Source organism: Hyla sarda, chromosome 7 (genome assembly GCF_029499605.1).
Source record: "Hyla sarda isolate aHylSar1 chromosome 7, aHylSar1.hap1, whole genome shotgun sequence".
NCBI classification, from domain to species: Eukaryota; Metazoa; Chordata; class Amphibia; order Anura; family Hylidae; genus Hyla; species Hyla sarda.
The window spans coordinates 64,850,058-64,877,357 of record NC_079195.1 but is presented as its reverse complement, the minus strand read 5'-3'; the positions used below and the strand labels follow the sequence as shown (position 1 = coordinate 64,877,357).

At 44.3% G+C, this 27,300-nt stretch overlaps 1 protein-coding gene across 2 annotated transcripts in view; it reads right to left on the bottom strand.

Annotated features, from left to right (window-relative positions):
- LOC130281773 (uncharacterized) overlaps nt 1-7,134 on the bottom strand; it is a 48,447-nt gene extending 41,313 nt beyond the window's left edge. The window contains exon 1 of one of the 2 annotated variants that reach the window (XM_056529372.1): nt 6,715-7,134. In XM_056529372.1, coding sequence (XP_056385347.1) covers nt 6,715-6,743 — 29 coding nt within the window. In that variant the 5' untranslated portion in view covers nt 6,744-7,134. Of the gene's footprint in view, nt 1-474; nt 3,355-6,714 lie in introns of those variants that run through there. The other variant, XM_056529371.1, reaches the window with a different exon arrangement.
- Nucleotides 7,135-27,300: the final 20,166 nt, after the last annotated feature.

Below are 27,300 nucleotides of genomic sequence, written 5' to 3'. Positions count from 1 at the left end.
AAAAAATGGAGTGATTTTCCCACAGCAACCAATCAGCTCAGCTTTCACTTTACCAGAGCTTGTTAGCTGAGCTGTGATTGGCTGCTGTGGGAAATAAATCACTCCACTTTTTCTCTCACAAAGTTTGATAAATCTGGGCCTATATCTTAGGTAGAACATGCCTACTATTGCCCATTACATCTGGGGGCATCCTATAATGTGAGTTATTGCTACCAAACAAAATGCAAATATATCCATTGAACCTGCAGTGTAAACTTATCACAACACAATCATCCACAACTAAAACCTATAGTGGATTTACAGTACTAGTATACACCATGTAACACAATAAACCATGTGGAAATTAAACCAATGGCCATATATAATGCTTGTTATAGACACTTTAGGGCCACGTAAGCTGTGTGGTTCAATCATGAGTCCAAATAAAAACATGTAAACTTACCTAATACCAGTTTCCAAATAAGAATTACATACCTTAACTTCACAACATTCAGTAAGTAACATACAGTTGGCATCCGCTTCTTCCCAATAGGTATCGCTATAGTGCAAGTGTCTGCCATCATCACACACTCACATATAGCTCACCTTATAGGGAGATCACTGAGTCATTTTAAAATCCTTAATATATGACACAGTCTACATGGTTACACATGGATCTGCAGCGCATCAATCAGACTGGGAAATAAGGTTCCCTGACATAGTAACTGGTAAGTTATGCTTGGACAGATGCTGCGATAATATGGCTGATATGACCGATAACTGATACCTGGAATGATCGGTGTCTCTGCTGAAGCAACGCGCTCAGAATATTCATTTCTTAAGCTATGTTCACACATTTGTTTAAGTAACACTGTTTTTTGACGCAGAAAAAGTGGGTCTGCGTGAATATGCCCTTGGAGGTCAAAGTCAATTACAAGTTAAGCAAAAAATATATATTAAGACTGGATTTGTGCAAAAGGATTCTTATCCTGCATTGCTATAGACTTGCTGTGTGAACCTAGCCTTATTTGTGCTATTTTATTTATTTTTAAATATAAAGATCCTGAGGAAATTGTCTTAAAGCGACACTCCTAATGGTGCGCAAATTTGAAGCTGCAGATTTTAAGCTGTGTTCAGTCATTTAGTCTACACTGCACTCTGCATATTTGATGCACAGGGTTTAAAGCTGCAAAGGATACTGTATATGTCAATAAACAAAGCGTACCCACGCAGTAGGACATCAGTCTCCAGGCAATTTCATAGCCCAGGACCCCAGTGATCAGGATACAGATTTCCATATCCTGATCTCTGTAGTCTCAGGCTATTGCCAGGACATAAATATCCTGCCGGAGGGTGATCGTGTGAGTTAGACATTTATTTTGCTGAATACTAAAATGTAGTCAACTGCACTGTTATTTACAGGACAAATGTATACACTGCAATCCAATAAATTTTTTTATTTATATAAAAAAGGTAAGTCAATGGGAAACGGATTATGCTCTATAGCATACAGCAGAACCCATTAACATTACCCCCCGTTTCACATCTATAAAACATATGATAATCAGAAACTTAAATGTAGTGTAGACCGACCCAAATCATGAAGGACTCCCAATAAAAACTCCTTCAGGACATTAGGCATAAATGTTTGCTCTAATCCCACTCCCATTGTATGAAGCACGCGAGTGGATCCCGGTTGCTATGAGCAGCCAAGACTTCGCTGACTGAGTATATGTCGGGTATAAACTATTTAGACAGGAAAATAAAGTTGCCATTTAGCATAGGGAGCTGATCGGGACAACAACAAAACCACAGGGTCCCAATCAGTTAAGAGAATGCACAGAGGGGTCTCTAACTGCTTCCAGCTGATGAGACTGGTGCTCCAATACTGCAGACAGCCTGTAGTAATGGAGCACTAATCAGGGCCCCTTTCACACTACCGTTATGTTCCTGCAAAAACTCACATCACGAGCTCCCCTCAGAAAATCCATAAATCTGCTGTCAAAACAGCCAATTCACATCAATGGGATTTTTTTTTACCATCCTTTAGCATTAGTTATGTCCGTTATGATTAATGTCCGTTAGGTTTGACAGTGCAAATAATGGTTAATGTCCATTATGTTTGACAGTGCAAATGGTGCAATAAATAATGGTGCAATAATTAGTGCATGACTAATTATTGTCACATCAAAAATAACGATGGAATAACGGACGTTAAAATTTTAACATTGAAGTCTATGAGTGACGAAATGACATCCGTTATCTTTATGTTCAGCATTGCTACTGAGCATGCTCAGTACAGCATCACAACCAGTAAGCCACATAGAAAAATAATGGACATAAAATAACGGACTATATAACGGGAGATAACGGATGGCACATGTCCGTTATTTTGATAGAATGTCCGTCAAAATTGGTCATTAGTTATCATCCGTTGTATTCAGTTATTTCATCTATTTTTTCATAACCCGTTAATGCTGAATAACAGGTGTCAGAATACAAGAATTTATCTGTAGTGTGAAAGGGGCCTAACACTGAACGATGCTGTGCTATGGAGCAGCATTGCTCAGTATTATTCACACCACGTTTTTTGCTATACAGTTCACGTATACGGTTTCAAGTTAAAAATCATACAGCAAACCATGTGCATTGACTTAACATTGTAAACGGTATGTTAAAGGCATCATTCGGTAAAGTCTGTTTTGTCAGTTTTTTTTCCCGTACCCAAAAACGTAGACTACTACGTTTTTTGGTCTGGCTGAAAAAACCCTACACTTTTTATTTTTATTTTGCATGGGAGTCAATGGGAACTGTACAGAACCGTATGTGCGTACGGTCCCATCCGGTTTGCACCATTCGGTTTTGACTTTGCAGTTTTTTTCTTGGAATTCCAATCAAACAAGTGAAACTTTATTCATAATGGAGTGAAAAAAAGTTAAAAACGTATACTTTTTTTTACTTAAAAAACGGATGCAACCGGACATAATTGTTCAAACCGTATGTGGGTTGAAATTTGTACACTTGTTTTGATACAGTTTAGTCAGGTTTTGAGGAATCCGTTTTTCATCAAAAACCTGACACGGGAACTGTATTGCAACACCCTTAGGCTGCATCCACATTTGAGTTGGAGTCTCACTTCATTATGTGAATAAGTATGAATCTCCCCCCCTTTTCAAATTTTTTATATTTGGTATCGCTGAGTCTGGAAATGTCCAAACTATTAAAATATAATGTTCATGGGGTACTCACATTTAGTTCCGAACGCTGGTGTGAGCTTCGGGGTTTGCCCCCTCATGATGTCACTCCGCCCCTCATGACATCACGCCCCGCCCTCTCAACGTAAGTCTATGGGAGAAGGCATGACTGGCATCAACCCCCTCCCATAGACTTGCATTGAGGAGGCAGGGCATAACAGGAGAAGCGTGATGTCATGAGGGGGTGTGGCAACCCCCGAAGCCCACACTAAATGTTCCAAACTCTGGGGAGTGGAGTACCACTTTAATAAAACCAGTCAATGGTGTAAAAGGAATTTTTTTTTTTTTTTAAAGCTGATTTTTGGTCACTTCATATACCAGAAACAAAGTAAAAAAGCTATGAAAATTCAAATGGCAAAAAAAACAAAAAAAACCTTCAGATTGCAGCGCAAAAAATGAGCCCTCATACAGCCCCATGTACCAGTGTTTCCCAAATAGGGCACCTCAAGTTGTTGCAAAACAACTCCCAGCATGCCCAGACAGCCAAAAGGAGTTATGGCTATTAGAAGGCATGGAGGAAAAAAAATAAAACACTCCTAAGGGCTTGTTCACATTGCCGTTGTGCTCAGCTATATGAGCAAGTCTGTTGTAACAATGGGAGATAAGCAGAGAAAAACAACTAGTGTATGCATCAAACTACTGGGTCCCAGAGATGTCAGTTGTGCTCCAGCCCATACAAAAAAAAAAAAAGCCTAAGGGTGCATTCACACCACGTTTTTACTATACAGTTCCCATATACGGTTTCACGTTAAAAACCATACGGAACCGTATAGAAAACTATGCATTGACTTAACATTGTAAACCGTATATCAAACGCATCATCTGGTTTAGTCCGTTTTGCGTCATACGGTTTTGTCCGGGTTTTTTTTACCCGCACCCAAAACCGTAGTCTACCATGTTTTTGGGTGAAAAACTGTATTAAACTTTTTTTTTTTTTTTTTTAAACATGGGAGTCAATGGGAACCGTACAGAACCATATGTGCATACGGTTCCATCAGTTTTTTTGACTTCGCACAGTTTTTTTTTTCTTGGAATTTCAATCAAATAAGTGAAACTTTATACAAAATGGAGTGAAAAGTTAAAGGGGTACTACAGTGGAAAACTTTATTTTTTTATTATCAACTGGTGCCAGAAAGTTAAACAGATTTGTAAATTACTTCTATTTAAAAATCTTAATCCTTCCAGTACTTTTTTAGGGGCTATATACTACAGAGGAAATGCTTATCTTTTTAGATTTCTCTGATGTCATGACCACTGTGCTCTCTGTTGTCTATTTTAGGTACTATCAGGAGCAGCATATGTTTGCTATGAGGATTTTCTCCTGTTCTGGACAGTACCTAAAATGGACAGCAGAGAAATCTAAAAAGATAAGCATTTTCTCTGTAGTATATAGCCCCTAAGTAGTACTGGAAGGATTTAGATTTTTAAATAGAAGTAATTTACAAATCTGTTTAACTTTCTGGCACCAGTTGATAAAAAATAAAGTTTTCCACGGTAGTACCCCTTTAAAAACGCACTTTTTTCCCTTAACCCCTTAAGGACCAAGGACGTATGAGTACGTCCTTGGTCCCGCTCCCGTGATATAACGTGGGGTCCCACGGTCACCCCGCAACATATCACGGCGGGCCTGGCGTCACAGTGAAGCCGGGAACCGCCTCTAATAGCGTGCAGCACTGATCGCGGTGCCACGCTATTAACCCTTTAGCCGCGCGCTCAAAGCTGAGCCACGCGGCTAAAAGTGAAAGTAAAAAATGCCGGTTAGCTCAGGGAGCTGTTCGGGATCGCCGCAGTGAAATCCCGGCATCCCGAACAGCTGTACTACAGGAGGAAGGTCTCTTACCTTCCTTCCTGCAGTCCGATTGCCGATTGAATGCTTCAAGCCTGAGATCCAGGCCTGAGATCGCCGAAAACCCTGATCAATGCATCCCTATGGAGATGCATTGAACACAGTTAAAGATCAGTAAATGCAAAGTTTATAGCCACCTATGGGGCTATAATATTGCAAAAGAAAAGTGTAAAAAAAAAAAAAATCATTAACCCTTTCAATTATCCCTTGACCTAATAAAAGTTTGAATCACCCGGCATTTCCAATAAAAAAAAATTTTTTTTTTTTTTTTAAAACAGTGTAAATAAAAACAAAAACATATGTGGTATCGCCGCATCCGGAAATGTCAGATTAAAAAAAAAAAATTTATATACCGCTAGTTAAACCGCACGGTCAATGGCGTACGCGCAAAAAAATTCCAAAGTCCAAAATAGCGTATTTTTGGTCACTTTATATCATGAAAAGATGAATAAAAAGCGATCAAAAAAAGTCAGATCAATGCAAAAATGGTACCGACAAAAACCTTCAGATCATTGCGCAAAAAACGAACCCTCATAGCGCCCTGAACACGAAAAAAAATAAGTTATAGGGCTCAGAAGATGACAATTTTAAACGTATACATTTTTCCCGCATGTAGTTATGATTTTTTTCTGAAATATGACAAAATCAAACCTATATAAGTAGGGTATCATTTTAACCGTATGGACCTAGAGAAGATAAGGTGTCATTTTTACCGATAAGTGTACTACGTAGAAACTGAAGCCCCCAAAAGTTACAAAATTACTATTTTTCTCAATTTTGTCGCACAATGATTTTTTTTCCCCCATTTCGCCGTAGATTTTTGGGTAAAATGACTGATATTATTAGAAAGTAGAATTAATGGCGCAAAAAATAAGCCATAATACAGATTTTTAGGTGCAAAATTTTAAGAGTTATGATTTTTTTTTAAAAAGGTAAGGAGGAAAAAAAACGAAAGAGCAAAAACCGAAAAACGCCCGGTCCTTAAGGGGTTAAAAATAACAGATGCAACCGGACATCATTTTTTTTCAAACCGTATATGGGTTAAAATTTGTACACACGTTATAATACAGTTTAGTCAGGTTTTGAGGAATCCGGTTTTCGTCAAAAACCTGATACGGGAACTGTACTGAAAAATAAATAAATAAAAAAGGGGTTAACAGATCTGTTTAGGAGGGGGGTGGAAGCTTTTAGCAGGATAGCCAAATGTGAGGAGACCCTATAGCAGGGTTTACCAACCAGGGTGCCTTCAGTGTTTGCAAAACTACAACTCCCAGCATGCCCGGACAGCCGAAGGCTGTCCGGGCATGATGGGAGTTGTAGTTTTGCAACCGCTGGAGGCACCCTGGTAGGGAAACCCTGCCCTATAGAGCCCAGGAAGCACTGGCACGGTGCCCGGGGAGGTGAGGAAGAAGTGTTACACTATTATCACAGTTATCGGTCACCGTTCACATCAGCCATATTCCGCCACATCATACCGCCCTGGAGTTATACTTACCTCTACATACAGATACCTACCTTAAGGGGCCTCCACCCAGACTGCCCTACAATTATACAGGCCTGTAGCGCTATGTACAGTGTGATCGGCGACACAATGCAGATCAATGTGTAACGTCATGGCGGACTGGCCATACTCACCTCTCCGGGATGCTGTTCTTCTTCACCATGGTAACAAGAGATCACGATGGCGGGAGCCTCAGCCTCCCCGGTCGGTTTATACCGGATGCGACAATGGACGACGGCAAAGGCCAACGCGCGTATGCCAGCGAGGCGACTGCGTAGTTGTCCCCTGGTCCCTACTGACACACACGGGGCTCAAGGTGAAGGGATAGGCCTCCTCCGGCCTCTATACCGAGCACAACGATCCTGAACGGGGATACTAAAGGCAGCTAATAACGCACCGACCGGCCACCTCATGCAGCTGCTCTGAGGAGAAAAGAATGCAAGGCCTTCCGATGACGTCACGACAACGGAGCTACGCGCGCTTTTTACCTACGCATGCGTACGTAAACATCGTAGGTGCTTAGCGTAAGGTGCGTTTCGCGATCACAACTAGGCTCCTCTAACTACGGTGCTGAAGTTGGTTTCTGTTTATTTTCTTAACCCTTGAACTACCCTGGAAAATCAAATGTTAGTGTTCTTTTTTCCTCTTGCATTTTATTAGCCGTAACTGGTTATTTGTGAGGTGATGTTTCTTTATTACAACCTTTAGTATGGGGTCAAACATGTTATCTTGTTTTTTTTTTGGTCAGTACAATTACCATATTTAGTTTATATCGTTTTTTTAATTTCTATTTTTAACCTCTAAAGGATGCATGGCGTAAATGTACACCCTGGCTGCCTAGTAGTTTGCGCACATTTATGCCCTGTGACGTGTACGACCTATGAAGCCAGCGCAGGAGCTGTGCTCGCTTCATAGACTGCAGATCTCAACTGCTATCAGCCGCTAACAGCGGTGTCTATAGATTAGCGGAGCTCTGTGAGACTTATCAGACCACCCACAGCGAGATTACGGGGGTCCAATAAGTCAAGATGGTGGTCGGAGCTCTGCTCACCTTCTTCAGGCCCGCTTCGGGGATCTTCTTGTATGGTCTCCATTCTGCCTATGCATAGCTCCGAAGAGTAAAAGCAATCAATAAATTGTTATTAATAATTATTTAAAGGGGTACACTGGCCCTAAGACATCTTATCTTCTATCCAAAGGATAGGGAATAAGATGTCTGATCACAAGGGTCCCGCTGCTGGGGACCCCCGCAATCTCTCATGCAGACACCCACTTGTGGCAGCTGCACATTGTTCGCTCCGTGTCTGAAGAGTCACGACTACGGGACCAGAGTTTCATGACGTTGCCACTCCGTCCCGTTGTGACGTCACGACCTGCCCCTTCAATTTAAGTCTATGTGAGGGGGCTTGACAGCTGTTCAGACACGGGGCGAACATCACACTGTGCAGCTGCCACAGGTGGGTGTCTGCATGAGAGCGGCGGAACCCCTGCGATCAGAACCCCCTTTGGATAGTGGATAAGATGTCTTTGGGCCAGAGTACGTCTTTAAAGGAAAACTGTCATCCTGTTCACCCACATTAAACCCAATGCACCAGGTATAGTGCGGGTAAACAGGAGACCGATGCAGGGTCTCTGACCAGGGCCGGATCATCATTGGTGCTCATGGAGCGCCTGCTTCGGGCCCTGTGCCCACAGGGGGCCCCCGTCACATTCGGGACATCCCTGTGTCCCTAAAAATCTTTTCAGGACACAAGGCTGTCCCTGTTACCTCTCTGCGGCCCAGCGTTAACTTTAAAAACGCAGGGCCCGCCGGGAGGTAGCGCACAGAGAGACATCACTGACGTCCCGTGCGTGCGCCCATAGCGGAGCGGTGAGGAGGACGCGCGCATGGTAAGTCACCACTCACCAGCACGTCATCTTCAGTGTTCCGATCACCGCTCCTCTCCCATCCTGGGACCTACTGCTATGGCCCATAGGCCATAGCAGTAGATCGTGACCCCGGACCGGAGGTGTGGTGGTCGGAACACTGGGGCAGTAAACAGACATACAGTCTCCAGCCATACACTGTATATGGCTGAAGGCTGTATGTCTGTGGGGGAACTCTACTGCTCCTAATGGGGGGGACTATACTGCACCTAATGTGGGGAACTATACTGCACCTAATGTGGGGAACTGTACTGCACCTAATGTGGGGAACTGTACTGCACCTAATGTGGGGGAACTATACTGCCAACCTAATGTGGGGGAACTGTACTGCACCTAATGTGGGGAACTATACTGCACCTAATGTGCGGGAACTGTACTGCCAACCTAATGTGGGGGAACTATACTGCACCTAATGTGGGGGAACTATACTGCACCTAATGTGGGGAACTATACTGCCAACCTAATGTGGGGGAATTGTACTGCACCTAATGTGGGGGAACTGTACTACACCTAATGTGGGGAACTATACTGCACCTAATGTGGGGAACTGTACTGCACCTAATGTGGGGGAACTGTACTACACCTAATGTGGGGAACTATACTGCACCTAATGTGGGGAACTGTACTGCACCTAATGTGGGGGAACTATACTGCCAACCTAATGTGGGGGAACTGTACTGCACCTAATGTGGGGAACTATACTGCACCTAATGTGCGGGAACTGTACTGCCAACCTAATGTGGGGGAACTATACTGCACCTAATGTGGGGGAACTATACTGCACCTAATGTGCGGGAACTGTACTGCCAACCTAATGTGGGGGAATTGTACTGCACCTAATGTGGGGGAACTGTACTACACCTAATGTGGGGAACTATACTGCACCTAATGTGGGGAACTGTACTGCACCTAATGTGGGGGAACTGTACTACACCTAATGTGGGGAACTATACTGCACCTAATGTGGGGAACTATACTGCACGTAATGTGGGGAACTATACTGCACCTAATGGGGGGAACTATACTGCACCTAATGTGGGGAACTATACTGCACCTAATGTGGGGGAACTATACTCCACCTAATGTGGGGAACTATACTGCACCTAATGGGAGGAACTATCCTGCACCTAATGTGGGGGAACTATACTGCACCTAATGTGGGGAACTATACTGCACCTAATGTGGGGAACTATACTGCACTTAATGGGGGGAACTATACTGCACCTAATGTGGGGAACTATACTGCACCTAATGTGGGGGAACTATACTCCACCTAATGTGGGGAACTATACTGCACCTAATGTGGGGAACTATACTGCACCTAATGGTGGGAACTATACTGCACCTAATGTGGGGAACTATACTGCACCTAATGTGGGGGAACTATACTCCACCTAATGTGGGGAACTATACTGCACCTAATGGGAGGAACTATCCTGCACCTAATGTGGGGGAACTATACTGCACCTAATGTGGGGAACTATACTGCACCTAATGTGGGGAACTATACTGCACCTAATGGGAGGAACTATACTGCACCTAATGTGGGGGAACTGCACCCAATGTGGGGAACTGTAGTACACCTAACGTGGGGAAACTGTACTGCACCTAATGTGGGGAACTGTACTGCACCTAATGTGGGGAAACTATACTCCACCTATTGTGGGGGAATTACACTGCACCTAATGTGGGGGGAACTGTACTGCACCTAATGTGGAGAACTGTTCTGTACCTAATGTGGGGAACTGTACTGTACCCCTAATGTGGGGAACTGTACTGCATCCCTAATGTGGGGGAACTGTACTGCACCCCTAATGTGAGGGAACTGTACTGTACCCCTAATGTGGGGGAACTGTACTGCACCCCTAATGTGGGGGAACTGTGCTGCACCGTGAATGTGGGGGAACTGTGCTGCACCCTGAATGTGGGGGAACTGTACTGCACCCCTAATGTGGGGGAACTCTACTGCACACCTAATGTGGGGGAACTGTACTTCACACCTAATGTGGGGGAACTGTACTGCACACCTAATGTGCGGGGACTTATACTGCACCTAATGTGGGGAACTATACTGCACCTATGGGGGAACTATACTGCACCTAATGTGGGGAAACTACAACCTAATGCGGGGAACTATACTGCCAACCTAATGCGGGGGAACTATACTGCACCTAATGTGGGGGAACTATACCGCACCTAATGTGGGGGAACTGTTGGGGGAGGGGGGGCATCATAATGAAGTGCTCCGTCTTCTAGGCAGCCTTAATCTGGCCCTATCTCTGACTAATATACAGTAGTATATTAAAAAAGTATTTAATCAGCCACCAATTGTGCAAGTTCTACACTTAAAAAGATGAGAGAGGTCTGTAATTTTCATCATAGGTATACCTCAACTATGATAGACATAATGAGGAAAAAATCCATAAAATCACATTGTCTGATTTTTATAGAATGTATTTGCAAATTATGGTGGAAAATAAGTATTTGGTCACCTACAAACAAGCAAGATTTCTGGCTCTCACAGACCTGTAACTTCTTTAACCCCTTAAGGACCAAGCCCATTTTGTCCTTAAAGGGATTATCCACCATAAAGTCATTTTAGTACGTACTTGGCAGACAGTAATGGACATGCTTAGGAAGGATCTGCTCCTTGTCTTGGGGCTAAATGGCTATATTGTGAGATTTCCATAACACTGTGACTAGCTTTTTGTGAACTGGTATTTCCTGTTTGAATTTTTTTTGCCTACAAATCCCATAATTCCATTTTCCTCCCTCCCACCCATCAGCCATCCCACCCATTGAAACATAAATGAGCTGCATCCATTCAAAAGACCTGTGGTTTTCAATCAGGGTGCCTACAGCTGTTGCATTAGTTGCAGATTGATCCCTCCACCCACTGAAGCAGACAGGCTCTACTAGTGCCTACTGAGCGCTCATGTGACCAGCGATCATGAATTTTCAAATTCAGCTAGCGGGCCCGCCTCCAGTGCGCAATTCAGCGCAGATAGAAGCCGTTCTTCAGAGGGACCGGGCGCCGGACTGAAGGTAGGTATATTAGTCAGAGACCCCCCATCGGTCTCCTGTTCACCCACACTATCACCTGGTGTATTCGGTTTAGTGTGGGTGGACAGGATGACAGCTTTCCTTTAAAATGTGAATAAGTCCCTCCCCCCTCCAAAGTAAAAACGAAATCACCCCCTTTTTATTTTACGAATAAAAATGTTAAATAAATAAATTTGGTGTAACAAAGTGTGGAAATGTCAGAACAATAGAATATAATGTTAAAGTGGCTATTCACCATAAGGGAATTTTAGTAGTACATACTTGCCAGAACTGGGTTTATACTGTTGAATAGATAAAGAAGCATAGGGAACCTTTTAAAACTTTACTTTTATTGTCACATTTAAAATTGTTAAACACTTGTGGTACTTCCAGTTATGTTTCTGCCATCATCTACTACCTTTAGCCACATTCAATATTGCACCTATAATGTTATTGCCACACTATAGTCCATATATTGCACTGGGCCGTATTCACACTGTATGTTCAGTTCGTTTATTTCCACAGAAATTTCTAACATCAGTATTTTTCCTTGTTTTTATCAGTCTGTGTAATATTCCATTGCACTCATAAAGCTCTATATTGCACTATTCATAGGTTATTGCACCATATTTCATTCCAAAGTGCATTGAGTGCCCAGTGCATAAAGTGCTATTAGTGTCCATGTGCGTTTAATGTGCGTTTTTTGCAGTCGTGTATATCCATGTGCATTTTTAGCAGTCTTCAGTTTCATAACGTGCTTGTTAGTATTTATGTGCGTTTTATGTGCTTACAGTGATCCCCCGACCTACAATGGCCCCGACATACGATAATTTCAACATGCGATGGCCTCTCAGAGGCCATCGCATGTTGAAGGCAGCATCAACATACAATGCTTTTGTAGGTCGGGGCCATCGCATAAACGGCTATCCGGCAGCGCTGACTGCTTCAGCTGCCACCTGATAGCTATTTACGGTGCCCCGTGTGGTCCGCTGACGATCACTTACCTGACGTCGGGGCTCCGGCGCGTCATCTTCGGGATCCCCTGCATCGTCGGCGCTCTCCATCGTCGTCATCACGTCGCTGCGCATGCCGTCCCGTCATCCAATAGGAACGGCATGTGTAGTGACGTGTTGGCGGCGACGAAGAACGAGGATGCCCGGGAAGGAGAGACCTTGCCGGAGCGTCGGGGACACCCCGGGGACATGGCAACAGCGATGTAAGGCGACACCCAGGGCAGCGGTGACGAGTAGGGACGGTCCGGAGCGACGGGGACAGGTGAGTAAAACTTCCTCTAACAGTGGTCTTCAACCTGCGGACCTCCAGATGTTGCAAAACTACAACTCCCAGCATGCCCAGACAGCCGTTGGCTGTCCGGGCATGCTGGGTGTTGTAGTTTTGCAACATCTGGAGGTCCGCAGGTTGTAGACCACTGTCCTATACTTTACATTGTACGGATCCCTCAACATACGATGGTTTCAACAAACGATGGTCCGTTTGGAACGGATTACCATCATATATTGAGGGACCACTGTATTAGGAGGTAGTATATATCCATATACGCTACTAGCAGTATTTAATGTCCACATGTGTTCTAGCAGCATTGGTAGTTGTCCCTTCTGTTTAGATTTTTACAGTCACTGGGTTATTGCACATAATACACACTGTACATCTGCTCAAAATGTTCCCATTCACTAAGTTATTGCACATTGTTTATATTGCACATATAGCACTTATCTGTTTCCGAGCTTTCAGGTAGTTTGGTGCCTTTCATTGGGTAGGAGTCTTTTTCTGTGCAGATAGGTACCGGTCCAACGCGTTTCTTCTTGCGATTCTTCAGGGACCTCTTTCTGGTTACTGCGCTCCTTGCATATCCATTTTTTGATGCGGCTCTGATGGCGGCCATACTTCAAATGTCTTCCCGCCGTGTTTTTATATCTATAACTCCTCCTATTCCGCTTTCACTTTTTCTTCCCGGTCCAATCACCGTCTATTACGTCAGGGCTTACCCTTTCTGTATGCTTGATGACTGTGACCGGATCTTCCAGGTGTGTTAGAATAGGGAGTTTTCCTATTTGCTCAGGTATGCTGTCCAGCCCTCGTTCTGAGCTCCGGCCTTCATCTGGCAGGTAAGTTGCTTGCGTTCCATTTGTATCTCCTTTAACCCATTTATTGCCTGGATATTTATGTGTTACGTCTTTTCTTTCCTTTTTCATTGTTATTACATTTATTTTGCATCTTTTCTCTTTGCTCTTTTCCATTATTATTGCATTTGTTTTTTTATTGTTGTTTTGTATGGTTGTTTACATTTTTTTGTATTTGTTGTGATTTTTTCTTTTTTTCACAAAAACAAGATTATTGCAATTTCTAGTGTAAACTGAGCACCATGTGTTGCTTTTTGCACTTTTATTCTATAAAGCTGGCATATGATATGAAGTCCTTCAAACCTCCCGGTTTTACAGTTTCAAGCGCATATGTCCAAAAAGCTTCTCTCTGTAATAAGCATCTGTCCCAGTCGAATCCTCTGGATGGAGGGGGTATTACTTCAATTACTTGCGCTTTGAGGCTTTTGACATCGCTTTCATGTTTTAGTGCAAAATGGTTCGCCACTGGAGTGTCTCTCATGTAGATTTTATCCTCCACATGTTCTTGGAGCCGTTTTTTCAATGTTCTAAACGTTTTGCCAACATAGTTACATGGACATGCACATGTTATGCGGTATACAACTCCTTTGGTTTGCCAATTTGCAAATTGTTGCATTTTATATTGTTTGCCTGTCACAACACTCTTAAACTCACTGCTCTTCTTTACATATTGACATATGGTACATTTGCTGCACGGGAAAGTGCCCTTTGGTTTTTCTGTAAGCCATCCTCTTTTAGATTCAGGTTCAAAGTTACTCCTTATAAGTTTGTCCTTTAGGTTTTGTCCACGTTTGTAGGTTATTTGAGGGGTTTTGGGGATTATGTTCTCCAATGTACTGTCCGTCCTCAGTATTCCCCAATATTTGTTTAAGATTTCCCTTACTTCTGTCGCTTTTTCATCAAACACTCCTATTATTCTTGTTACATCATTGGAGTCCTGCTTTATTTTTGGGGTGAGTAATTGGGACCTGTTTGATATTACCGCTCTATGATAAGCTTTTTTTAAAACTTTATTCAGGTATCCTCTACCTCTTAGTCTTACCCGTAAGTCGTCCGCTTTTTGTTTAAAGTCTTCTAGTGATGAACAATTCCTCCGTATTCGGAGGTATTGGCCTGTTGGTATTCCCTGCTTCAGTGGGCGTGGATGGCAACTATCCCACTGAAGCAGGGAATTAGTGGCTGTCTCTTTTCTGTACACTGTAGTTTGTATATGATTGTGTGATGTAATCCATATTTTTAGATCTAGAAATACAATATGTTCCTCACTAATACAGCTGGTAAATCTTAACCCCAAATTATTTTTATTCAATGCTTCTACAAACCTTTGAAACATTTCTTTTGTGGACGACCAGATTATCAGGATGTCGTCTATAAACCTTAGCCACAGACTTATATGGCTGGTCCATACCGACATCTCCTCACTGAACATCTGTAGGTCCTCCCACCAGCCGCATATTAGCGAAACTGGGGGCGCAGGAGCTCCCCATTGCTGTACCTCGGCTTTGGTGGAAGGACTCCCCTTCAAATTGAAAATAATTCCTAGTAAGAACGAATCTCAATAGTTTCACAACCAGTGTATTATGTGGTATATACTGAGTACCTCTAGTGCCTAGGAAGTATTGTACTGCCTCCAGCCCCTTCTCATGGGGGATGGAGGAGTACAACGCCTCAACATCAAGAGAAGCCAAAATGGATTCCTCCTCCAACTTTAGATCCTCTAACTTCTGCAGTACATCTGTTGTATCGCGAATAAATGATGGTAAGGCGTATATGAAGGGGCGCAGTATGCAATCCACATACTGACTCACCCCTTCGGTCAGGTTACCGATGCCCGATACAATGGGCATCCCCCTTAACGGGGGATGACCCTTATGTATCTTTGGTACTGAATAAAAACATGCCATTCTTGGGGTTTTCAGCTTCATGTACTCGTATTCAGTATTACTTAGTAGCTTTTGACTTTTCCCCTCATCTAGGATGGAAATTAATTCATCTGCAAAGTCCCGTGTGGGATCTTTTTATAGTTTGTTGTAACACTCCCTATCTGATAGAATGTCCAAACACATTTTTCTATATTCCTCCGTGGTCATCAATACAATATTTCCCTCTTTGTCAGAGGGTTTGATGACCAGGGAGGAATCTTTTGCTAATGCAGCCATAGCCTGTCTTTCTCCTCTCGTGAGGTTTTGTTCTTTCATTTTTTCTTGATCCAGCCTTTGTAAATCTTTGGCTACCATTTCAAAAATATATCTATGTTGGAATAGTCGCCAATTGGAGGTGGTTTTTTGCTTTTTTTGTTTAGTTGACTAAAGGGGCCTTCTCCTTCTATTCTTTATCTGTTTTCTCTGGAAAGAGTTTCTAAGTCCCTAAATAATGTCATATCTTCTTGGTCTACCCCCAAATTCTGTCCTTTTCTCATATCCTTCAGATGAAAATATTTTTGCATTTAATTTTTCTGGCAAAGAGGTTGACATCTCTTGTCCATGAAAAGGAACTGAATTTTACAGTAGGTACATGTCAAGCCCTTTGCCAGAAGATTCATTTCTGCTGTATTTAACGACTTTTGTGTAAGGTTAATTACTTGTAGTTGTTCCTCTTTTTGTTGTGTGTTATAAACTGGGATTTGTGATGTTCATGCCTGTACACAATCTAATTGGAGCTCCTGAGTATATAATCGTTCATTGTCGGAGTTCTCTCTAAAAAATGTCCCCATCCTCTACGTTAACCTCTCGGTCTCCCTCTTCCTGATTCCCTTCCTCTTCCCCTATTTCCTCTGTAGTTTTGGTAACCTCCTTCTTTTTCTGTTTCACTTTCTTCGCACTCCGATGATGATATGTCAGTTTCCTGGGCCGTATTTGTTTTTATAATCTCGTATTCCCGTTTGTCTTTAAAGTCTTGTAAATCCCTTTTAAACTGTAAATGTTTCCTTTCTTTAAGGTATGCTACAAATTTTGAAATAGTTTCTTCCAGGATTTGTTATTTTTTAGCGAAGGTGGGGTCGCTTTTATATGTATTTATTTGTTCAATTGCTTTATTCAAATTTGTTGTGATTATTTCAAGCAAGATTTTTTCTTCATCCAGTAAAATTTGCATTAGTTTCAGGGAGCTTTGTGTAGCCTCTGTTACGCCGAGCGCTCCGGGTCCCTGCTTCTCCCCGGAGCGCTCACGGCGTCTCTCTCCCTGCAGCGCCCCGGTCAGACCCGCTGACCGGGAGCGCTGCACTGACATTGCCGGCGGGGATGTGATTCGCATAGCGGTACGCGCCCGCTCGCGAATCGCATCCCATGTCACTTACCCGTCCCGGTCCCCGGCTGTCATGTGCTGGCGTGCGCGGCTCCGCTCTCTAGGGCGCGCGCGCGCGCCAGCTCTCTGAGACTTAAAGGGCCAGTGCACCAATGATTGGTGCCTGGCCCAATTAGCTTAATTAGCTTCCACCTGCTCCCTGGCTATATCTACTCACTTCCCCTGCATTCCCTTGCCGGATCTTGTTGCCTTGTGCCAGTGAAAGCGTTTAGTGTTGTCCAAGCCTGTGTTACCTGATCTCCTGCTATCCATATTGACTACGAACCTTGCCGCCTGCCCCGACCTTCTGCTACATCTGACCTTGCCTCTGCCTAGTCTTTCTGTCCCACGCCTTCTCAGCAGTCAGCGAGGTTGAGCCGTTGCTAGTGGATACGACCTGGTTGCTACTGCCGCAGCAAGACCATCCCGCTTTGCGGCGGGCTCTGGTGAACACCAGTAGCCTCTTAGAACCGGTCCACCTGCACAGTCCACGCCAATCCCTCGCTGACACAGTGGATCCACAACCTGTAAGCCGAATCGTGACAGTAGATCCGGCCATGGATCCCGCTGAGGTGCCGCTGACAAGTCTCGCTGACCTTATCACGGTGGTCGCTCAGCAATCGCAGCAAATTGCCCAACAAGGACAGCAGCTATCGCAGTTGACCGCCACGTTGCAGCAACTTCTGCCACTGCTACAGCAGCAACCATCTCCTCCGCCAGCTCCTGCACCTCCTCCGCAGCGAGTGGCCGCTCCTAGCCTCCACTTGTCCCTGCCGGACAAATTTGATGGGGACTCTAGACTCTGCCGTGGATTCTTATCTCAATGTTCACTGCATATGGAGATGTTGTCGGACTTGTTTCCTACAGAACGGTCTAAGGTGGCGTTCGTAGTGAGCCTTCTTTCAGGAAAGGCCTTGTCTTGGGCCACACCGCTCTGGGACCGCAATGATCCTGCCACAGCCACAGTCCAGTCCTTCTTCGCTGAAGTCCGTAGTGTCTTCGAGGAACCAGCCCGAGCTTCTTCTGCCGAGACTGCCCTGCTGAACCTGGTCCAGGGTAATTCTTCAGTAGGCGAGTACGCCATCCAATTTCGTACTCTTGCTTCCGAATTATCTTGGAATAACAAGGCTCTCTGCGCGACCTTTAAAAAAGGCCTATCCAGTAACATCAAGGATGTGCTGGCCGCACGAGAGATTCCTGCCAACCTGCAAGAACTTATCCATTTGGCCACCCGCATTGACATGCGTTTTTCTGAGAGACATCAGGAGCTCCGCCAGGAAAAAGACTTAGATCTCTGGGCACCTCTCCCACAGTATACTTTGCAATCTACGCCTGGGCCTCCCGCCGAGGAGGCCATGCAAGTGGATCGGTCTCGTCTGACCCAGGAAGAGAGGAATCGCCGTAGGGAAGAAAATCTTTGTCTGTACTGTGCCAGTACCGAGCATTTCTTGGTGGATTGCCCTATTCGTCCTCCACGTCTAGGAAACGCACGCACGCACCCAGCTCACGTGGGTGTGGCGTCTCTTGGTTCAAAGTCTGCTTCTCCACGTCTCACGGTGCCTGTGCGGATTTCTCCTTCTGCTAACTCCTCCCTCTCAGCCGTGGCCTGCTTGGACTCTGGTGCCTCTGGGAATTTTATTCTGGATTCTTTTGTGAATAAATTCTGCATCCCGGTGACCCGTCTCGTCAAGCCGCTCTACATTTCCGCGGTCAACGGAGTTAGATTGGATTGCACCGTGCGTTACCGCACAAAACCCCTCTTAACCCCTTAAGGACCAGGCCATTTTACACCTTAAGGACCAGAGCGTTTTTTGCAATTCTGACCACTGTCACTTTAAACATTAATAACTCTGGAATGCTTTTAGTTATCATTCTGATTCCGAGATAGTTTTTTCGGGACATATTCTACTTTAACTTAGTGGTAAAATTTTATGGTAACTTGCATCCTTTCTTGGTGAAAAATCTCAAAATTTGATGAAAAAAATGAAAATTTTGCATTTTTCTAACTTTGAAGCTCTCTGCTTGTAAGGAAAATGGATATTCAAAATAAAACATTTTTGGGTTCACATATACAATATGTCTACTTTATGTTTGCATCATAAAATTTATGAGTTTTTACTTTTGGAAGACACCAGAGGGCTTCAAAGTTCAGCAGCAATTTGGAAATTTTTCACAAAATTTTCAAACTCGCTATTTTTCATGGACCAGTTCAGGTTTGAAGTGGATTTGAAAGGTCTTCATATTAGAAATACCCCATAAATGACCCCATTATAAAAACTACACCCCCCAAAGTATTCAAAATGACATTCAATAAGTGTATTAACCCTTTAGGTGTTTCACAGGAATAGCAGAAAAGTGAAGGAGAAAATTCACAATCTTCATTTTTTACACTCGCATGTTCTTGTAAACCCAATTTTTGAATTTTTGCAAGGGGTAAAAAGGAGAAAATTTTTACTTGTATTTGAAACCCAATTTCTCTCGAGTAAGGACATACCTCATATGTCTATGTTAATTGTTCAGCGGGCGCAGTAGAGGGCTCAGAAGGGAAGGAGCGACAAATGGTTTTTGGGGGGCATGTCACCTTTAGGAAGCCCCTATGGTGCCAGGACAGCAAAAAAAAACACATGGCATACCATTTTGGAAACTAGACCCCTCAGGGAACGTAACAAGGGGTAAAGTGAACCTTAATACCCCACAGGTGATTCACGACTTTTGCATATGTAAAAAAAATAAAAAAATGTTTTACCTAAAATGCTTGGTTTCCCAAAAATGTTACATTTTTAAAAAGGATAATAGCAGAAAATACCCCCCAAAATTTGAAGCCCAATTTCTCCCGATTCAGAAAACACCCCATATGGGGGTGAAAAGTGCTCTGCTGGCGCACTACAGGTCTCAGAAGAGAAGGAGTCACATTTGGCTTTTTGAAAGCAAATTTTGCTCTGGGGCATGCCGCATTTAGGAAGCCCCTATGGTGCCAGGACAGCAAAAAAAAAACCACATGGCATACCATTTTGGAAACTAGACCCCTCGGGGAACGTAACAAGGGGTAATGTGAACCTTAATACCACACAGGTGATTCACAACTTTTGCATATGTAAAAAAAAATAAAAAATGTTTACCTAAAATGTTGGTTTCCCAAAAATTTTAGATTTTTAAAAAGGGTAATAGCAGAAAATACCCCCCATAATTTGTAACACAATTTCCCCCGAGTACGGCGATACCCCATATGTTGGTGAAAAGTGCTCTGCTGGTGCACTACAGGTCTCAGAAGAGAAGGAGTCACATTTGGCTTTTTGAAAGCAAATTTTGCTCTGGGGGCATGCCGCATTTAGGAAGCCCCTATGGTGCCAGAACCGCAAAAAAAAAACCCACATGGCATACCATTTTGGAAACCAGACCCCTCGGGGAACGTAAAAAGGGGTAAAGTGAACCTTAATACCCTACAGGTGTTTCACGACTTTTGCATATTTTAAAAAAAAAAAAAAAATTTTTACCTAAAATGCTTGGTTTCCCAAAAATGTTACATTTTTAAAAAGGATAATAGCAGAAAATACCCCCCAAAATTTGAAGCCCAATTTCTCCCGATTCAGAAAACACCCCATATGGGGGTGAAAAGTGCTCTGCTGGCGCACTACAGGTCTCAGAAGAGAAGGAGTCACATTTGGCTTTTTGAAAGCAAATTTTGCTCTGGGGGCATGCCGCATTTAGGAAGCCCCTATGGTGCCAGGACAGCAAAAAAAAAACCACATGGCATACCATTTTGGAAACTAGACCCCTCGGGGAACGTAACAAGGGGTAATGTGAACCTTAATACCACACAGGTGATTCACAACTTTTGCATATGTAAAAAAAAATAAAAAATGTTTACCTAAAATGTTGGTTTCCCAAAAATTTTAGATTTTTAAAAAGGGTAATAGCAGAAAATACCCCCCATAATTTGTAACACAATTTCCCCCGAGTACGGCGATACCCCATATGTTGGTGAAAAGTGCTCTGCTGGTGCACTACAGGTCTCAGAAGAGAAGGAGTCACATTTGGCTTTTTGAAAGCAAATTTTGCTCTGGGGGCATGCCGCATTTAGGAAGCCCCTATGGTGCCAGAACCGCAAAAAAAAAACCCACATGGCATACCATTTTGGAAACCAGACCCCTCGGGGAACGTAAAAAGGGGTAAAGTGAACCTTAATACCCTACAGGTGTTTCACGACTTTTGCATATGTTAAAAAAAAAAAAAAATTTTTACCTAAAATGCTTGGTTTCCCAAAATTTTTTCATTTTTAAAAAGGGTAATAGCAGAAAATACCCCCCAAAATTTGAAGCCCAATTTCTCCCGATTCAGAAAACACCCCATATGGGGGTGAGAAGTGCTCTGCTGGCGCACTACAGGTCTCAGAAGAGAAGGAGTCACATTTGGCTTTTTGAAAGCAAATTTTGCTCTGGGGGCATGCCGCATTTAGGAAGCCCCTATGGTGCCAGGACAGCAAAAAAAAACCACATGGCATACCATTTTGGAAACTAGACCCCTCGGGGAACATAACAAGGGGTAATGTGAACCTTAATACCACACAGGTGATTCACAACTTTTGCATATGTAAAAAAAAAAAAAAAATGTTTACCTAAAATGTTGGTTTCCCAAAAATTTTTGATTTTTAAAAAGGGTAATAGCAGAAAATACCCCCATAATTTGTAACACAATTTCTCCCGAGTACGGTGATACCCCATATGTGACCCTAAACTGTTGCCTTGAAATACGACAGGGCTCCAAAGTGAGAGCGCCATGCGCATTTGAGGCCTAAATTAGGGATTGCATAGGGGTGGACATAGGGGTATTCCACGCCAGTGATTCCCAAATAGGGTGCCTCCAGCTGTTGTAAAAGTCCCAGCATGCCTGGACAGTCAGTGGCTATCTGGTAATACTGGGAGTAGTTGTTTTGCAACAGCTGGAGGCTCTGTTTTGGAAACAGTGGCGTACCAGACGTTTTTCATTTTTATTGGGGAGGGGAGGGGGGCTGTGTAGGGGAATGTGTATATGTAGTGTTTTTTACTTTTCATTTTATTTTTTGTGTTAGTGTAGTGTAGTGTTTTTAGGGTACAGTCGCACGGGCGGGGGGTTCACAGTAGTTTCTCGCTGGCAGTTTGAGCAGCGGCAGAAAATTTGCCTCAGCTCAAACTTGCAGCCGGATACTTACTGTAATCCTCCGCCCATGTGAGTGTACCCTGTACGTTCACATTGGGGTGGGGGGGGGGGGGGAACATCCAGCTGTTGCAAAACTACAACTCCCAGCATGTAGGGTCTATAAGTGCATGCTGGGAGTTGTAGTTTTGCAACAGCTGGAGGCTCCGTTTTGGAAACGGTGGCGTACCAGACGTTTTTCATTTTTATTGTAGGGGTATGTGTATATGTAGTGTTTTTTACTTTTTATTTTATTGTGTGTTAGTGTAGTGTAGTGTTTTTAGGGTACAGTCGCATAGGCGGGGGTTCACAGAAGTTTCTCGCTGGCAGCTTGAGCTGCAGCAGAAAATTTGCTGCAACTCAAACTTGAAGCCGGATACTTACTGTAATCCTCCGCCCATGTGAGTCTACCCTGTACATTCACATTGGGGGGGGGGGGGGGGGGGAACATCCAGCTGTTGCAAAACTACAACTCCCAGCATGTACGGTCTATCAGTGCATGCTGGGAGTTGTAGTTTTGCAACAGCTCAGTGTTTTGCAACCAGTGTGCCTTCAGCTGTTGCAAAAGCTACAACCCCCAGCATGTACGGACAGCGGAAGGGCATGCTGGGTGTTGTAGTTATGCAACAGCGGGAGGCATACTACTTTGGCTGGGGATGCTGGGGATTGTAGTTATGCAACAGCTGGAGACACACTGGTTTGCTACTTAACTCAGTGTGCCTTCAGCTGTTGCAAAACTACAACTCTCAGCAGTCACCGACAGCCAACGGGCATGCTGGGAGTTGTAGTTATGCAACCACCAGATGCACCACTACAACTCCCAGCATGCCCTTAAGCTGTTTGTGCAAGCTGGGAGTTGTAGTTACACAACAGCTGAAGGTACACTTTTCCATAGAAAGAATGTGCCTCCAGCTGTTGCAAAACCATAAGTCCCAGCATGCCCATAAGGGCATGCTGGGAGTTGTGGTGGTCTGCCTCCTCCTGTTGCATAACTACAGCTCCCAGCATGCCCTTTTTGCATGTTGGGAGCTGTTGCTAAGCAACAGGAGGAGGCTGTCACTCACCTCCTGCTGCTGCTTGATTGCCACACAGGTCAGTCCCGCCGCCGCCGTCGTCGTCGCTCCTGGGGCCCCGATCCCAACATTAACGCCGGGGATCGGGGTCCCCAGCACCAGGGGTGCACTTCCCGCACCCGCTCACGTCCTCCGGAAGAGGGGCGGAGTGGGTGCGGGAGTGACACCCGCAGCAGGCGCCCTGATTGGTCGGCCGGTAATCCGGCCGACGAATCAGGGCGATCGTGAGGTGGCACCAGTGCCACCTCACCCCTGCAGGCTCTGGCTGTTCGGGGCCGTCTCTGACGGCCCCGATCAGCCAGTAATTCCGGGTCACCGGGTCACTGGAGACCCGATTGACCCGGAATCGCCGCAGATCGCTGGACTGAATTGTCCAGCGATCTGCGGCCATCGCCGACATGGGGGGGCATAATGACCCCCCTGGGCGATATGCCGCGATGCCTGCTGAACGATTTCAGCAGGCATCGGGCACCGGCTCCCCTCCGGCTAGCTGCAGGGGGCCGGGAAAGGACAGGACGTACTCCTACGTCCTCGGTCCTTAAGGACTCGGAAACGGGGGCGTAGGAGTACGTCCATTGTCCTTAAGGGGTTAATGTGCATTGGACCCCATCACGAATTGATTGAATTTTTTGTCCTTCCCAACTGCACCTCTGAGGTCCTCCTCGGTCTGCCATGGCTCCAGCTTCATTCTCCCACCCTTGACTAGACCACCGGGGAGATCAAGAACTGGGACTCTGCTTGCCATAAGAAATGCCTCTCCCCCCCTCCCAGTCCCGTCAGGCAAGCCTCAGTGCCTCCTCATGGCCCCCGTCCTGGTGACACACTGCCCCGTGCCAAGCTTCACCCTCTGCCCTCCCTCCCCATTTCCACTCCTGCTGTACTGCCTGCCTTTGAGGAAACCCTCCATTCACTCCCGGTGTCCTCGTCCCAGGTAAAGCAGTTGTCGGACAAAAAAAGGGGGAGACCTAAGGGGGGGGGGTACTGTTACGCCGAGCACTCCGGGTCCCTGCTTCTCCCCGGAGCGCTCACGGCGTCTCTCTCCCTGCAGCGCCCCGGTCAGACCCGCTGACCGGGAGCGCTGCACTGACATTGCCGGCGGGGATGCGATTCGCATAGCGGGACGCGCCCGCTCGCGAATCGCATCCCAAGTCACTTACCCGTCCCGGTCCCCGGCTGTCATGTGCTGGCGCGCGCGGCTCCGCTCTCCAGCTCTCTGGGACTTAAAGGGCCAGTGCACCAATGATTTGTGCCTGGCCCAATTTGCTTAATTAGCTTCCACCTGCTCCCTGGCTATATCTACTCACTTCCCCTGCATTCCCTTGCCGGATCTTGTTGCCTTGTGTCAGTGAAAGCGTTTAGTGTTGTCCAAGCCTGTGTTACCTGATCTCCTGCTATCCATATTGACTACGAACCTTGCCGCCTTCCCCGACCTTCTGCTACGTCTGACCTTGCCTCTGCCTAGTCCTTCTGTCCCACGCCTTCTCAGCAGTCAGCGAGGTTGAGCCGTTGCTAGTGGATACGACCTGGTTGCTACTGCCGCAGCAAGACCATCCCGCTTTGCGGCGGGCTCTGGTGAACACCAGTAGCCTCTTAGAACCGGTCCACCTGCACGGTCCACGCCAATCCCTCGCTGACACAGTGGATCCACAACCTGTAAGCCGAATCGTGACAGCCTCCTTTCCCACCGCTCCTTTATGTGTGGAGTTTTAATCCTTGGTGATGGTATAAAGGGAATCCGGAGACCTCTTGGTACTATTTTGTTCTCCAGGCTATATATTTCCCAGTTTGATCTCACTTGGTCCTTGTATAATTTAGTTACATTTTTAAAGGCTGATTTTATTGAAATAGTTTGGCTGCAAAAACTTATTTCTTTTTCTGAAAAGACGTCTTGTATATCCTCAAGCCACCTGCTGTTGTCCACTCTGCTGGATAATAACTTAGCCATACCCTTTATTAACCCCTTAAGGACTCAGCCCATTTTGGCCTTAAGGACTCAGACAATTAAATTTTGATGTTTTCGTTTTTTCCTCCTCTCCTTCTAAAAATCATAACTCTTTTATATTTTCATCGCCAGACTAGTATGAGGGCTTGTTTTTTGCATGGCCAGTTGTCCTTTGTAATGACATCACTCATTATATCATAAAATGTATGGCGCAACCAAAAAACGCAAAACGCAATTTTGCTAATTTTGGAGAGTTTAGTTTTCACGCCGTACAATTTACGGTAAAAATGACATGTGTTCTTTATTCTGAGGGTCAATACGATTAAAATGATACCCATTATTACATACTTTTATATTATTGTTGTGCTTAAAAAAAATCACAAACTTTTTAACCAAATTAGTACGTTTATAATCCCTTTATTTTGATGACCTATAACTTTTTTATTTTTCTGTATAAGCAGCGGTATGAGGGCTAATTTTTTGCGCCATGATCTGTACTTTTTTTTTAAACCACATTTGCATATAAAAAACTTTTAATACATTTTTTATAATTTATTTTTAAATAAAATTTATTAAAAAAGCAGCAATTTTGGACTTTTTTTTTTTTTTTTTTTACGTTCACGCCGTTCACCGTACGGGATCATTAACATTTTATTTTAATAGTTCAGACATTTATGCACGCTGCGATACCAAATATGTCTATTAAATTTATTTTTTACGCTTTTTGGGGGTAAAGTAGGAAAAAACAGACGTTTTACTTTTTTATTGGGGAGGGGATTTTTCACTTTTTTTTTACTTTTACTTTTACATTTTTTTACATTTTTTTTTACACTTGAATAGTCCCCATAGGGGACTATTCATAGCAATACCATGATTGCTAATACTGATCTGTTCTATGTATAGGACATAGAACAGATCAGTGTTATCGGTCATCTTCTGCTCTGGTCTGCTCGATCACAGACCAGAGCAGCAGACGCCGGGAGCCGGACAGAGGCAAGTGAGGGGACCTCCGTGCGGTGTTCTGAATGAACGGATCCTAGCAGCAGCGCTGCGGGCGATCCGATCATTCATTCAAATCGCGTACTGCCGCAGATGCCGGGATCTGTATTGATCCCGACATCTGAGGGGTTAATGGCGGACGCCCGCGAGATCGCGGGCATCGGCCATTGCCGGCGGGTCCCTGGCTGCGATCAGCAGCCGGGATCAGCCGCGCATGACACGGGCATCGCTCCGATGTCCGCGGTTATGCACAGGACATAAATGTACGTCCTGGTGCGTTAAGTACCACCGCACCAGGACGTACATTTACGTCCTGCGTCCTTAAGGGGTTAAGGGGAGAATGAACAATCCACTGATGTGTACCGTTTGCGTACAGTTGAAAATTTAGGTCTCCCAGAATTTTTTTAGGATAGATAAAGAAGCATAGGGAACCTTTTAAAACTTTTATTGTCACATTTAAAATTGTTAAACACTTCTGGTACTTCCAATTATGTTTCTGCCATCATGTACTACCTTTAGCCGCATTCAATTTTGCACCTATAATGTTATTGCCACACTATAGTCCATATATTGCACTGGGCCGTATTCACACTGTATGTTCAGTCCGTTTATTTCCACAGAAATTTCTAACATCAGTATTTTTCCTTGTTTTTAACAGTCTGTGTAATATTCCATTGCACTCATAAAGCTCTCTATTGCACTATTCATAGGTTATTGCACCATATTTCATTCCAAAGTGCATTGAGTGCCCAGTGCATAAAGTGCTATTAGTGTCCATGTGCGTTTAATGTGCGTTTTTTCCAATCGTATATATCCATGTGCGTTTTTAGCAGCCTTCAGTTTCATAAGGTGCTTGTCAGTATTTATGTGCATTTTATGTGCGTATTAGGCAGTAGTATATATCCATATACGCTACTAGCAGTATTTAATAACCACATGTGTTCTAACAGCATTGGTAGTTGTCCCTTCTGTTAAGATAAACAAGAATAATAGGAGTGTTTGATGAAAAAGCGACAGAAGTAAGGGAAATCTTAAACAAATATTGGGGAATACTGAGGATGGACAGTACATTGGAGAACATAATCCCCAAAACCCCTCAAATAACCTACAAACCTAAAGGACAAATTTATAAGGAGTAACTTT